At 42.6% G+C, this 15,000-nt stretch overlaps 2 protein-coding genes across 6 annotated transcripts in view; both read right to left on the minus strand.

Moving 5' to 3' along the window:
- The window catches only part of LOC143290920 (uncharacterized), a 15,974-nt gene extending 10,294 nt beyond the window's left edge, over positions 1-5,680 (minus strand). The window contains exons 1-3 of one of the 2 annotated variants that reach the window (XM_076600482.1): positions 5,531-5,616; positions 3,895-4,101; positions 2,314-2,457 (exon numbers count right to left, since the gene is read on the minus strand). In XM_076600482.1, the coding sequence (XP_076456597.1) occupies positions 2,314-2,457; positions 3,895-4,081 (331 nt within the window). In that variant the 5' untranslated portion in view covers positions 4,082-4,101; positions 5,531-5,616. Of the gene's footprint in view, positions 1-2,313; positions 2,458-3,894; positions 4,102-5,530 lie in introns of both variants that reach the window. The other variant, XM_076600483.1, reaches the window with a different exon arrangement.
- A 1,161-nt stretch (positions 5,681-6,841) lies between these two features.
- The window catches only part of LOC143290921 (uncharacterized), a 23,803-nt gene continuing 15,644 nt past the window's right edge, over positions 6,842-15,000 (minus strand). For 2 of the 4 annotated variants that reach the window (XM_076600484.1, XM_076600486.1), the window contains exons 5-7: positions 12,185-13,088; positions 9,761-9,941; positions 6,850-8,725 (exon numbers count right to left, since the gene is read on the minus strand). In XM_076600484.1, coding sequence (XP_076456599.1) covers positions 8,613-8,725; positions 9,761-9,941; positions 12,185-13,088 — 1,198 coding nt within the window. In that variant the 3' untranslated portion in view covers positions 6,850-8,612. Of the gene's footprint in view, positions 8,726-9,760; positions 9,942-12,184; positions 13,089-15,000 lie in introns of all 4 variants that reach the window. The other 2 variants (XM_076600487.1, XM_076600485.1) reach the window with 2 other exon arrangements.

Genomic DNA, 15,000 nt, shown 5'->3' on the forward strand with positions numbered 1-15,000 from the left:
GTTTCAACGTAAAAACTTCACGACCTTGTTTCAACGTAAACACATCACGACCTTGTTTCAACGTAAAAACATCACGACCTTGTTTCAACATGAACACATCACGACCTTGTTTCAACGTAAAAACATCACGACCTTGTTTCAACGTAAACACATCGCGGCCTTGTTTCAACGTAAAAACTTCACGACCTTGTTTCAACGTGAACACATCACGACCTTGTTTCAACGTGAACACATCACGACCTTGTTTCAACGTGAACACATCACGACCTTGTTTCAACGTTAACACATCACGACCTTGTTTCAACGTGAACACATCACGACCTTGTTTCAACGTGAACACATCACGACCTTGTTTCAACGTAAACACATCGCGACCTTGTTTCAACGTAAAAACATCACGACCTTGTGTCAACATGAACACATCACGACCTTGTTTCAACGTGAACACATCACGACCTTGTTTCAACGTAAACACATCACGACCTTGTTTCAACGTAAAAACATCACGACCTTGTTTCAACATGAACACATCACGACCTTGTTTCAACGTAAACACATCGCGACCTTGTTTCAACGTAAAAACTTCACGACCTTGTTTCAACGTGAACACATCACGACCTTGTTTCAACGTAAACACATCACGACATTGTTTCAACATGAACACATCACGACCTTGTTTCAACGTAAACACATCACGACCTTGTTTCAACATGAACACATCACGACCTTGTTTCAACGTAAACACATCGCGACCTTGTTTCAACGTAAAAACTTCACGACCTTGTTTCAACGTGAACACATCACGACCTTGTTTCAACGTGAACACATCACGACCTTGTTTCAACGTGAACACATCACGACCTTGTTTCAACGTGAACACATCACGACCTTGTTTCAACGTGAACACATCACGACTTTGTTTCAACGTAAACACATCACGACCTTGTTTCAACGTGAACACATCACGACCTTGTTTCAACGTGAACACATCACGACCTTGTTTCAACGTAAAAACATCACGACCTTGTTTCAACGTGAACACATCACGACTTTGTTTCAACGTAAACACATCACGACCTTGTTTCAACGTGAACACATCACGACCTTGTTTCAACGTAAACACATCACGACCTTGTTTCAACGTTAACACATCACAGCCATGATGTCACTTCATCTTCATCATCATCATCATCATCATCATCATCATCATCATCTTCTTCTTCTTCTTCTCCTTCTTCTTGTAAATGTTATTTGTTGATATTGTTTAATATTGTCTCTAAATTTTGCTTTGAAATCGTCGTGTCACACATATGAGCAAACACATCTGGTTTCTTTGAAAAAGAAATTCTTAAATTGCAACAAATATTTCATCTCTTTGTTGTTGCTGTTGTTGTTTGTGGTTGTGGTGGCGGCGGTGGTGTGAGTGATGGTTGTGATTTTCTTCAATTTCAGGAAGTAAGGATCACCATCGTAAGTCAAATGCACACCGACATAATATGTAACGCTCAATGATGAAAATATATAGCAAATGTTAATAATTCATTGTCTTCCACCAGATATCATACGCAAGAGATAGTCCCTGGATCGAGTTCGAGGGGCGCTTGCACGTGCTTTAACTCTGTGTGTAAGCGTGCGTGTATGAGCTCTGTGTGTGTGTGTGTGTGTGTGTGTGTGTGTGTGTGTGTGTGTGTGTGCGTGCACGCGCGCGCGCGTGTGTGTGTGATACAGGGCAGAAAACATGGTACATTACATTACAGTGCAATACAGCATACTACAGTACTGTACTGTACTGTAATAAACCAAGACGATACGAAACGAAGTCCGGTTTCAGTTTCAGTTTCAGTAGCTCAAGGAGGCGTCACTGCGTTCGGACAAATCCATATACGCTACCCCCCTCTGCCAAGCAGATGCCTGACCAGCAGCATAACCCAACGCGTTCAGTCAGGCCTTGAGACCGCAGTTCGAAAAATACGCAAAGCAAATCGCTACTGCTGGATTGGAAAAAAAAAATCAGTTTACATCGACACACACTCAGTTTGTTTACAATCTGGGATTTTTCTTAAATACAACAACCTGAGTAAATTTCTAACAGTGGATATCAGCACCTTCAGTATAAAGCAGAGGTAGTTATATAAGGACAGAGGCGCGTTCTGAGTGAAAGAAAGAAAGGTGCAGACAGACAGAAAAAGCGTAGACAGATTGAGAACAGACGGAGTTAAATGAAAGCGTTATAAAAATAAGGTACATATAGAAGTACATATGGACAGGCAGACAGACAGATAGACAGCTAATTTATTTACACGACTTCCCAACCTGCGACAACTCCAACGCAGAAGATAAGGACGGGCAGGGAAGGGGCATAACTCCCAGCGAGCAGTCCCACCGTCGACAGGAAGCTGCCCAACATGAGGCATCTGCGCTCTCCCAACTTCCGCTCCAGCACACCAGCAATCAATCCTGTAGGTGGAGACAAACCAGGGTTTGACACGATACGATACATGACCACATGATAGGATAGGACAGTTTCAGTTTGTTTTAATAAGGAGGCGTCAAAGCGTGCAAACTGATCTATTATAGGCCACACCACACAGGCATCTGCGCTCTCCCAACTTCCCTTCCAGAACACCAGCAAACAATCCTGTTGGTGAAAATAGGACAGGATTTGACTTGGTACGATCCATTACCACATGACACTTTAGGACGGTGTCAGGTTCAGGGAGACATCAAAGAATGCACACTCATATATAATATCCCAAGCCAGATATGTGTGGGCTTGAGTGGAGGAGAGCAGAAGCCTGTCCCGCGCACTGAACAAACGTGCAAATTAAGTCAATGGCAGAACTTGTTACTGTACTGTACCATCCGATACGAGATGAAAAGATACGATATGATTATGATATTATATGTCACTGGACTTCAATCCAGTATTCACTAGTGATGAGAATTCGAGGCACCGCTTCATCCTAAGTGGAGTGATGGCCTAGAGGAAACGCGTCCGCCGAGGAAGCGAGAGAATCCAGATGAGCGCGCTGGTTCGAATCACGGCTCAGCCGCCGATATTTTCTCCCCCTCCACTAGACCTTGAGTGGTGGTCTGGACGCTAGTCATTCGGATGAGACAATAAACCGAAGTCCCGTGTGCAGCATGCACTTAGCGCACGTGAAAGAACCAACGGCAACAAAAGGGTTGTTCCTGGTAAAATCCACATCGATAGGAAAAACAAATAAAACTGCACGCAGGAAAAAAAAGAAAAAAAGGGTGGCGATGTAGTGTAGCTACGCGCTCTCCTTGGAGGAGAGCAGCCCGAATTTCACACAGAGAAATCTGTTGTGTGACAGAAAGAAATACAAATACAAATAAGTTGTGTCCTTGGGAAAGGCACTTCACTCCGATTTTCCTTATTCCACTCAGGTGTGAATTGATTCCTGACTTTGGTTGGAGAAGATTGAAATAAAGAAAGGGGAGAAATGGACCCTTCCTTGTTATGCTGAGCATTGGACATAGTGAATATTAAAACCCCTTGACTGCCATAAACGTATTACGTACGTGCATAGTGATGTCACTGGTGACGTATTCAGAAAAAGAGAAATAGCTCTGGAAGGCTGAAAATTCACTCATTCGTCTAGAGTGGTATATCTCCAGACTATTTTCTCAGTTTTAGGCTTATTGTTTTGGATAATGTTTTATGACCTGAAACACCACTTTCTGCTGTTTTACCCCCTGGCACTGATGGGGTTTTAATTCACTGACCTGAAGACCGTAAAAGTCTGTGGGACATTTGATCTTAGTACTACATAGTAGTAGTAGTAGTAGTAGCAGCAGCAGAAGCAGCAGCAGTAGTAGTAATAGTTGTTGTTGTTGTTGTTGTGGTGGTGGTGGTGGTGGTAGGAGTACCTCCTCCAAACATGATACCAATACTCGTGGCCTGGACAGCGGAAGTGTTGCCCTTGTCTGCCTGGAAGTAGGTCAGCCAATCAGTGAACAAGGCGTTCAAGGAAATCAGAAGGGTCTTCGGAATGGCAAAGTTGACACATGCGCAGAACCCAAACAGGAAGGCCTTGAGAGTGGATGTCCTGCTCATCTTTTACCGCCTTTGTTTTCCTTTTGCACACAGAAAGAAAGAGAGAGGGGGAAAATAGAATAAAATGAAAGGAAACCAGTGGCATTTGTTTGGGGTTTTTTTTGTTTGTTTGTTTGTTTTGTTTTTTTTTGGGTTTTTTTGGGTGTGTTTTTTTGTTTTGTTTTTTTGCTGCCCCATCATCTGCACCGTTTCAGTGGCATCACTCACACGCGGCTCATTTAGATTCCCCCATACACGGCCACACCCGGATTCGTCCGTCGCAGTTCCAGCGTCGGCAGTCCACAGGGAACCATCGATGTTAGGTCGCCAGGAGGCCACACACCAGAAGAGACCCTGCACTGCTGTTGAGGCATTTTATTTCATCAGCGTCAGGAGGAAAGCAACATTACCAAATATTTTCTCACCATGATTGGCTGAAAATCTGAATTACCTGTTCATTTTTTTTTCTGCAGATCACAGGTAAAATCAGTTCAACGTGTGAAATAGGCACATATGTTACACCACAACTGCTGTATTTAAAGAGAAAGCAGCGACATACCTTTATGCTTTTGAAATTTTGTTTTTAGTGCAGTTGATATTTAATGTCAGTGTGTGTGTGTCTGTGTGTGAGTGAGTGTGTGTGTGTGTGTGTGTGTGTGTGTGTGTGTGTGTGTGTGTGTGTGTGTGTGTGTGTGTGTGTAAGGGAGGGACATCTCTCTCTCTCTCTCTCTCTCTCTCTCTCTCTCTCTCTATATATATATATATATATATATGTGTGTGTGTGTGTGTGTGTGTGTGTGTGTGTGTGTGTGTGTGCGTGCGTGAGTGTGTGTGTGTGTGCGCGCGCGCGCACGCGTGCGTGTGTGTTCTATGAAATGCATTTTGTTTTAATTTAAGCATTATTAACTTCATAGCTTTTATAATATGATTCATCTCTTAAGTGTGCTTTTTCATTCATATGAACACACTGGATGTTTTCCATTGTCAGATAGCGGTTGATGTATTTTTAAAGGCATGTTCATAGTCAACTGGATGATGTAAGGCTCTTTGAGCAGCATTGGTGCTGGATATAGCGCCATAGAAAAACTATGTATTATGATTAGTATTATTAAATGCCTGACCTTCGCATAAATCCAGTGTGTTGGTTAGGCCTTAAGAGCCTACCTCATGTTTGCATGAAACATTATGACGAAGTAAAATTAAATAAATATTGGTTCAAGTAAACACATAGGTAAATACATGCTGTGTGACGTGGTGGCTGAAATCAATAAAAACCAAAAACCATAATCTTGTCGTACTCCATAATTGAATATAGTAGACGAGATTCAGATGTATAATAAGATACGTTTTGGCTCCTGTCTGATAAATTATTTAAAAAAAGAAGACAATTATACAATGAGAGACAGACAGACACACAGACAGACAGACAGACAGAGACAATTCACGCATCCACACGTAAACCACACCAACCTGTGTCAGACTGAATTCTCACGTGTGTGGAGCTGTGCTGTGAGCAATGACGGTCTGGCTGCCATTCCCGGACAACTTCACATTCGTTGACCTGCATACTAAACTGAAATGTGCAAAGCAGCCTCGTGCGACCGAATTCTAGGCGGAACCATTGACCCCTTTTCTCTCTCTTTATATATATATATATATATATATATATATATATATATATATATATATATATATATATATATATATATATATATATATATATATATATATATATATATATATATATATATATAACACAGTGGGCGGAACAGCTCTCTCCTCATTGAGTGGAGTGATGGCCTAGAGGTAACGCGTCCGCCGATAGGAAAAAGAAATAAAAACTGCACGTAGGAAAAAAAGGGGGGGAAGGGGGGGCGGGGGGGGGGGGGGGAGGGGCGCTGTGGTATAGCGACACGCTCTCCCTGTGGAGAGCAGCCCGAATTTCACACAGAGAAATCTGTTGTGATAAAAAGAAATACAAATACAAATTGTAAGCATATTAGAATAATTTACTACGCTTGAGATAAAAATGAATGCATGTTTAAGGGAATTGTCAGCAGACATTTGAATTTTTGTGGTGAGCTGATAATGATGTGTTGTTTTGCAATGTATCAGGGTTATATTAAAAAAAAAATCAGAATAAAAGAAAAAAGAAGAAATTGTATTTTATTGTGCTGCTTTGTATTCTGTGTCTGCACTGTAGTGTTCTGTATTGTGTTGTGTTGTATTATACAGTATGCGATGTGTTGTATAAGAATGTACGTCGTTGCTGATCACACATATCACACATGCAAAAGATCGAATACATACGTCAAAGATCCTGTAATACATATCAATTTTTGACCTCCAAGGTGTCTTTGTATCTCTTGAGAGGCCTTCCTTGGTCACGTTGTCCTTCCTTCAGTTGTCCATAGAGCGTCATCTTTGGAATTCTGTTGTCCTCCATTGGGACCACGCGTCCTGTCCATCTCAGCTGGTTTTTGATGAGTATTTCTCTTTCTCTTTTTCTCTTTTTATCACAGCAGATTTCTCTGCGTGAAATTCGGGCTGCTCTCCCCAGGGAGAGCGCGTCGCTATACTACAGCGCCACCCATATTTTTTGTATTTCTTCCTGCGTGCAGTTTTATTTGTTTTTCCTATCCAAGTGGATTTTTTTCCAGAATTTTGCCAGGAACAACCCTTTTGTTGCCGTGAGTTCTTTTACGTGCGCTAAGTGCATGCTGCACACGGGACCTCGGTTTATTTACTCATCCGAATGACTAGCGTCCAGACCACCACTCAAGGTCTAGTGGAGGGGGAGAAAATATCGGCGGCTGAGCCGTGATTCGAACCAGCGGGCTCAGATTCTCTCGCTTCCTAGGCGGACGCGTTACCTCTAGGCCATCACACCACTCAATGCTGGTTAGAGCACACTTCTTCAGGACCTGTAGGTTGGACAATGTCTTGCTATTTAATGCTGCAGATCTTGCGCAAGCATCGTTGATGGAACTGTTCGAGTTGTTGGATATGTCGGCGGTACGTGGTCCAAGTCTTACAACAGTAGATGAGAGTACTCAGAACCACAGGTCTGTACACAGCGACCTTTGTGCGCAGTTTGATGCTATGGTCTTGCAAGAGACTCTTTTAGAGTCATCCAAAGGCGGAGCTGGCCTTTGAGATGTTCAACATCAATTCTGGTGCGACCGGAGATCCATGCTGCTTACAGTAAGCAGAACTTGTCCACAGTTTTGATCTCTGTGTTGTTGAAGATGACAGGTGGTGGTGGAACACTGGCAGCTCCGGACGGTGAAGGCTGGAGCATGGCCTCGGACTGATTGTAAGTCCAAAGTGTTGACAGGCCCTTGCAAAGCGATCTGTGGTGCACTGGATGTCTTCATGGGTGTGCGCGGCCAGTGCACATTCACCAGCAAAGAGGAACTCTCTCGTCGAAGATGAAGGAGTTTGGCATCTGAACGAAACTGGATGTATCCCCTCACAGCCCCGGAATGCACCAATCAGCATTGCAGCGAACACAGTGGAAAAGAGGGTGGGGGCTAAAACGCATCCCTGCTTCACTCCGTTTTTAACTTGGAATGGGTCAGAGGTATCTCCGTTTTCTTTAAACCCTAGCAACTACATTGCAGTTATAAAATACGATAAAATGCAACACACAACAATTTTTGTTTCGTTTTCTTGTTTATTTGTTTGCGTTTTGATTATTTTAAAATGCAACTTGAGAAAATACAAAACAACATCGCATCATGACTTCATAATTGAAATTCAAAATTAACGTGTGCCTACAAGATTGGTTAATATGCATTTACCTTTCTATCAATTATAACAAAATGCATTAATTAAAAAAAAAGAAAAAGATTCACACTGGCTTTTATTTCGTCTGTTTCACTTCCTGATAATGCCAAAAGCAACACTCTTAATACAAACGGTATAGACATCTGAGTACTGCAGGAAATACATCTGTTTCGAATACAGTAATGTACATAAATAAAAACAAAACACGTAAGTTCAGAAAAACAAAAGGCATAAGACATAAAGAAAATATGTTATTAATTGATATTATCCATTGACGGGCGCAATAGCCGAGTGGTTAAAGCGTTGGACGTTCAATCTGAGGGTCCCGGGTTCGAATCACGGTGACGGCGCCTGGTGTGGTAAAGGGTGGAGATTTTTACGATCTCCCAGGTCAACATATGTGCAGACCTGCTAGTGCCTGAACCCCCTTCGTGTGTATATGCAAGCAAAAGATCAAATACGCACGTTAAAGATCCTGTAATCCATGTCAGCGTTCGGTGGGTTATGGAAACATGAACATACCCAGCATGCACACCCCCGAAAACGGAGTATGGCTGCCTACATGGCGGGGTAAAAACGGTCATACACGTAAAACCCCACTCGTGTACATACGAGTGAACGCAGAAGAAGAAGAAGATATTATCCAATGAAAAAAAAAAATCAAATATCACCCCACACACACGCATACTGAATCTCTCAATCAATCAATCATATCAATCCACCGGTCCATCAAGGAAACAAACGAAGCCAGCCAGCCGGACATTCATCGTCGGCACCAGATGAAAGCAACCAGCAATGAAATGGTGGAGGCAAGGTTGACAACTCCGTAGACAAGGGAGAGCAGGCTGTAGGATTGTAACAAGTCCACCAGCACTCCTGTCGGACAGGAAGAGAAAGGAACTGAAGTGAATAAAACATAAATATCTATCTATCTATCTATCTATCTATCTATCTATCTATATCTTCGTTGTATATATATTTCCCCCTCAATTCGTTTCCTTCGTTGTATATTTTGTTAAATGATTCTAACTCATTTCACATTCATGTTTTACACAATTCTTGGGAAGTCATGCAAAGGTAAAGCATCTGCTCCTTTGTTTCATTTTTAAAGCAGATGCGGTATAGCGTTTATGGATCAGTCTGCACGCTTTTGACACGCCCTTGAAAACTGAAACAGAAACTGAGAAGTACAAACTTATTTTTGACTACGGTGAATGCAATGTGCCTTTCTTTTTGTTTTGATTTGTGCCTGTGTGATTTGAGACTGTGAGGGTGCCTGCGTTGATTTACACATTTTATGTCAGCCAATGTCACATGAGATTGTGTTGACTTTGTACAGATGTTTTACGTCACTTAGTTTAAATTTGTATATTTCATTGTAAAGCGCGGTGAGCCGTATGTGAGATGGGGGTACTGCGCTATATAAGCCTGCATTTTATCATCATCATCATCATCATCATTGTAATTAGAAACCGTTGATTCACAAGCTAGTGAACACACACAAGACGCACACACATACTTGTAATCTCTCTCTCTCTCTCTCTCTCTCTATATATATATATATATATAGAGAGAGAGAGAGAGAGAGAGAGAGAGAGAGAGATTTATGTCTTATGTTCTTATATATATATAGATATATATAGATATATATATATATATATATATATATAGAGAGAGAGAGAGAGAGAGAGAGAGAGAGAGAGAGAGATTCACACACACACAGACGGACAAAGAGAGATTGACTGACTGAATGACTGATTGATTGATTGATAACTAACAACAATATATGTAGTCACTGCTGATACCAATGCTACTGCTGCTACCATTCTCATGTATTGAAATAGTTCCTGCCCTGAGAACTTCAGACCGGCTGCTGCGTGCCGATGGTACAGATTGAGCTTGATTCCTTACCTGTGAGGATGCCAATAACCACAACGAAGATCCCCATCACAGTGGACGACATCCCGAAACCTATGGAGAAGTGGCGCTTTCCGACGGTGTCCATCACAGCTGCAGGAAACATCCCCATCGTTACGCCGTAGCCCATCCCCATGCAGGCGTAAAACACAGCGGCCAGGGTGAAACTGTACACCTACCCAACAAGGTTAAATCACAGATATAAAGATGTGGGGTATGATAGATATGATGGGGGTGGGTTCCTAAGATCTGGAGGGTTGGACACCTTGTACATGAAGGGGTGGATACCTCAGATCTGTTGGGTGCAAACCATGGAGATGAAAGAGTGGATGCCATGGATATCAAGGGGAGGATACCTCAGATCTGTAGGGTGAATTTCGTGGATATGAAGGGGTGGATACCTCAGATCTGTAGGGTGAATTTCGTGGATACGAAGGGGTGGATACCTCAGATCTGTAGGGTGAATTTCGTGGATATGAAGGGGAGGATACCTCAGATCTGAAGGGTGAATTTCGTGGACATGAAGGGGTGGATACCTCGGATCTGAAAGTTAGATACCATGACGATGAAAGAGTGGAAACCTCGGATCTTGAGGGTTGATACCATGGAGGTGAAAAGGGTGAATTATCATTGTAGTCCATCGTGAAGCGACGACGATGATATCAGTGAGGCTGTTGGTGAGATTACTGGCTGAACTCTGATGCCCACACACCTCAACACTCAGGTCGGGGCATTAGCAGGTTTGGCACTTCTGTCCATCCTGAACAAGATGCTCCAAGCATTATTCTTCGAAGATTCAGGTACCCTGATATGTCGCCATCCTCCAGGTGCTCTTGTCTACAGAAGTTTTTCCCATCCACCAATGGACTGCAGACACATAAATAGTTCCCGATAAGGTCCTAGCAGCGCTTGGTCTGACCTCCCCGTTGACACTTTCAGATGGCTGGTCCGACCAGAAGAGATGCTTAGGAAGGTGACTGTCTTCCATTCTATTGATGTTGCCAGAACATCTCATTTATGGCTCGATGATCATGGCCTCGGTACCAGGTAAGTTGGTGTTGTTTTGTTTGTTTTTTCTGCCCCATCATCTGCACCGTTTCAGTGGCATTACTCCCACGCCGCTCATTTTAGCTTCCCCCATACACAGCCACACCCGGGTTCGTCCGTCGCAGTTCCAGCGTCGGCAGTCCACAGGGAACCATCGATGTTAGGTCGCCAGGAGGCCACACACCAGAGGAGACCCTGCACTGCTGCTGAGTCACTTCGGTGGTGTTCAGTGGTGCCTGTTCTGTTTTAACGTACTTAGGACACCACCTACTAAGCCCCCTACTAACGACAATAACGAAAGACCTCTTGGTTTCGTATTCCATCTTCACATTTGTTAAAAAAAAAAAAAAAAAGGGGGGGGGGGGGGGGGGGATCGCGCGGAAGCAACTACAGTATGAAAGTGGTCTGTCCTCAACGTGTCTGTTGTAGCAGGTACACGTCTCGCAGCCATTCAGCAGTGAGGACAGGACCACAGCGATACTTTTCTGGGCGCAGCCTCGCTCTCTCTCTCCAGACTCTTGTACACGGGTGTCCGAATGAGCTGAAGGGTCTGGATAGTCAGTCCCATATCTATCTGTCTAGGTCGATGGATTCTTCCACACACATGCATTATGGCAGTATCAGCTTGGTGTGTGGTTGTGACTTGCTGGGACAGTCAACAGGGCATCTTGCTGCTCAGCATTTCTGTTGAAATACCGCCTGGCGTTTGGTTCATCCTTGAAAAACATGACTGCCCACAAGATTTTGTAGGAATGAGTAATGGTTTCCTGATGGTATGATGCGAGGGTTATTGTGACTGAAAAAAGGGAAGTGTCTGAGACATTCCCAGTTTTGAGAGGAGTCCAACAGGGCGGTATCTTGGAATTGAACATACTCAGCTTCCTCTTTGGTGAAATGCTTGCTGCAGCGCTTTCAAACATTGATTGAGGAATCAGCATCTTCTTCTGAACTAATGACTATTTTATCGATCTGTGATGTTTGAGCGCGAAATCAAAGATACATGAAACCTTTGTCCGTTCACTGATGATTGTACGCATGCTGTGAACTCTGAAGACCTGCTATGCCTGTTTCTCCACCACCACCAAACATTTCGGTATGGCACTCAGTATGAACAGGACAGAGGTGATGTGGACAGGACACGCTGAAAAGAATAAACATCCCGTTATTGTATTAACGGAAGCCTGCTATGCTTTTTTTTTTTTGTTTGTTTAATACAAGATGAGATTCACCAAACCAAGCCCTCTTAGAACTGTTTGATCAACAGCTATGCAGATTGCAAGACAAGGAAAATGAATACTAAAAAGCCAGACAGACAGAAAAGACGAACAAAAAACGACAGGAAGGAAGGACACATGGAACAAAGAGACTCACCTGGCCGATCAAACAAACAGCGAAGCTTCCAAGCAGTCCGCTGAAAATCAACAGTGATGTATTGTGCACGCGTGGATGTAAGCTGACCAGGCCCGCTGGCATTCTACTGAGCAGGGATGACAATGCAAACAGGAAGTTGATCAGAACACCATCCTGCACACTCCATCCTCTGCCAGACGTGTAGTCAAACACCAGAGCCCGAATCGAGAAGAGTGTGCAAAAATTTATGACTGAACATAACACTACACAAACATACAGAGGATTTTTCATGAAATGTAAGTTAGCTTGGAAGGTTTGTAACACATTTCTTATTGATCCTTGTTTGACATTCGTTGCAGAATCATGCTGACGTTGTTGCCCACTAGCAGTTAGGGGGGTGGGAGAAACATATCGGTAGTTTTCTGGCGACTGTGATGGCACCAAGAATGCAGAATGTTCAGTGATGGAATCATCAGGTTTACAACCACTTTCGCTGTCACCACGACAGGAGGGATCCTCAGCGTTTGTTTCTTTGGAGGCTGCTTCTAAATCTTCGGGCTCAGAATCGCTTTTTGGAATATTCCTCAGCAGAACTTCATGGGCTTGTCCTTGATCTTGACTGATTTCTAATCCACCAGAGTCTGAAGAAGTGTTGCCAATCCTTCCTTGCTCAGTGTGAGCATTCTGCTCTGGACCGGATCTGTCCAGGTCGCACTGTCTCTGCTGGAGAGGAACAGTGTTCGTCATCTCTATGTGATCGTCCCCGGTGGCACACAGGGTTTCGTTTCTTGGTGGAGTCGTCAACTGGTCTTGGGTGGATTGGAGGATAGGGGAGGTAAGCAGCAGGCCTAAGACGAAGGTATGCAAGGCAACAGCACTGGCGAACATGAGACTCCCTCTCCACATGTATTCGTCAGAGAAGAATCTGCACACACACACACACACACACACACACACACACACACACACATACACGCCACCCACATACGTCCCCCCTCCCTCCACACTCACACACACATACACACACATATACACACAAACGCACACACGCACACACACATGAATGTGTGTATGTGTGTGTGTGTGTGTGCGCGCGCGCGCGTGTTTGTGTGTGTGTGATTATTTCACACACAATGATGGGCAAAGAACATATTCAGTTAAAGAATTTTTGGGGTGCTGGGTGGCAGGATGTGGGCGCCAGGGGCAGGAATGGGGGGTTGGTTATTTTTCCTGACTCATCAATTTGAAAATGACCCATTGATTTTGGAGTGAACCGGTCAAATGATCCGTGGTGTCCTGAACCAAACCTAAACTCTGCCACATATATAACACCTGTTGCTCACAACGCTTTATAAATGTGTGAAGAAAATCAGTTCATACAGGCCCCCCCTCCCCCCCCGCCCTCCCTCAAAAAACGTTTAATGGGTAGCCATCATACGTGGCTGTGTCTATACTTTTCAAACAGTAAGTCTTACATTATACTGACTGTGCTTCATTGTGTATTTCTAATTTCTTACTTTGTTTAGGAAATGCTACATATATATGTGTGTGTCTACGACTGTGCACATTTTATTTTTCATCGTGTAGTATTAATTTATTCTTCTTCATTTTACGCTTAGATAATGTGTGTGTGTGTGTGTGTGTGTGTGTGTGTGTGTGTGTGTGTGTGTGTGTGTGTGTGTTCTTTAATACTGCAGTTTTATTATTATTGTTAGTTTTCAGGTATTGAATGTTGTATTTTAATCCAAGGGTGTGCCTAGTTTCTAGTATAGGACAAGGAGTCTTCGTTCATTCATTCATTCATTATGCATGTGTATATGTGTGATCATTTCACACACAATGATGGACAAAGCACAAATTCAATTACAGAGGGAAAAGCGGGGTAGAGGATGAGGTATGTGTGTGTATGCATGCCTACACTGTGGGAGCAACGGAATATTGGAAGGTGCGGGTGTATATATATATATATATATATATATATATATATATATATATATATATCTTTGTATATATGTGTGTGGGGATGGGGGTGGGGGATATGGGCGTATGTGTGTGTGCTTGTACAAATAAGTGTCCATCTGTGTGTGTTTGTGTGTGTGTGTGCCGTAGAAGCTTCGATACGTAGCCTAGAAATGAGTATGTGGAGGAGGGGCGTAGAGGAGGTGCAGGGTAATTTATGTGTATTTGACTGTGCTTTCATATCTGTGAAACTGCATGTTTGGTGCATATCTGTTATGCATATGTGGGTGAATGTGTGGCTCCATGTTTTACATTTATTTGCTTATTTATCATCATTGTTGTCTTTTTATTTATTTATTTATTTACTACTACTACTACTACTTTTTATATTATAATTATTATTTATTTATTCATTTATTTATTTATGTACGCTTATGGTTGACTTCATCACGTTTTTGCGCCTTATACATATTATTAGTAGTGGTAGCAATTATTTTTTTTATGTATTTATCTATTATTTATTCACCCCCTTTTTTTTCTCAAGGCCTGACTAAGCGCGTTGGGTTACGCTGCTGGTCAGGCATCTGCTTGGCAGATGTGGTGTAGCGTATATGGATTTGTCCGAACGCAGTGACGCCTCCTTGAGCTACTGAAACTGAAACTATTACTATTATTATTATTATTATTATTATTATCATCATCATCATTATTATTACTATTTTTACTATTGATATTGTTATTGCCATTATTTATGTATTTGATCATTTGATTATTCACCTATGTTTTAAACTCTCCTTGATTTTACGGGCTTATTTATTGTAACCTACTTGTTTATATTTGAAGGTCGTTTTACATTTCTTTTTGTAATTTCTTATAAC

The sequence above is a fragment of the Babylonia areolata genome, chromosome 16 (genome assembly GCF_041734735.1).
Source record: "Babylonia areolata isolate BAREFJ2019XMU chromosome 16, ASM4173473v1, whole genome shotgun sequence".
Classification (NCBI taxonomy): Eukaryota; Metazoa; Mollusca; class Gastropoda; order Neogastropoda; family Buccinidae; genus Babylonia; species Babylonia areolata.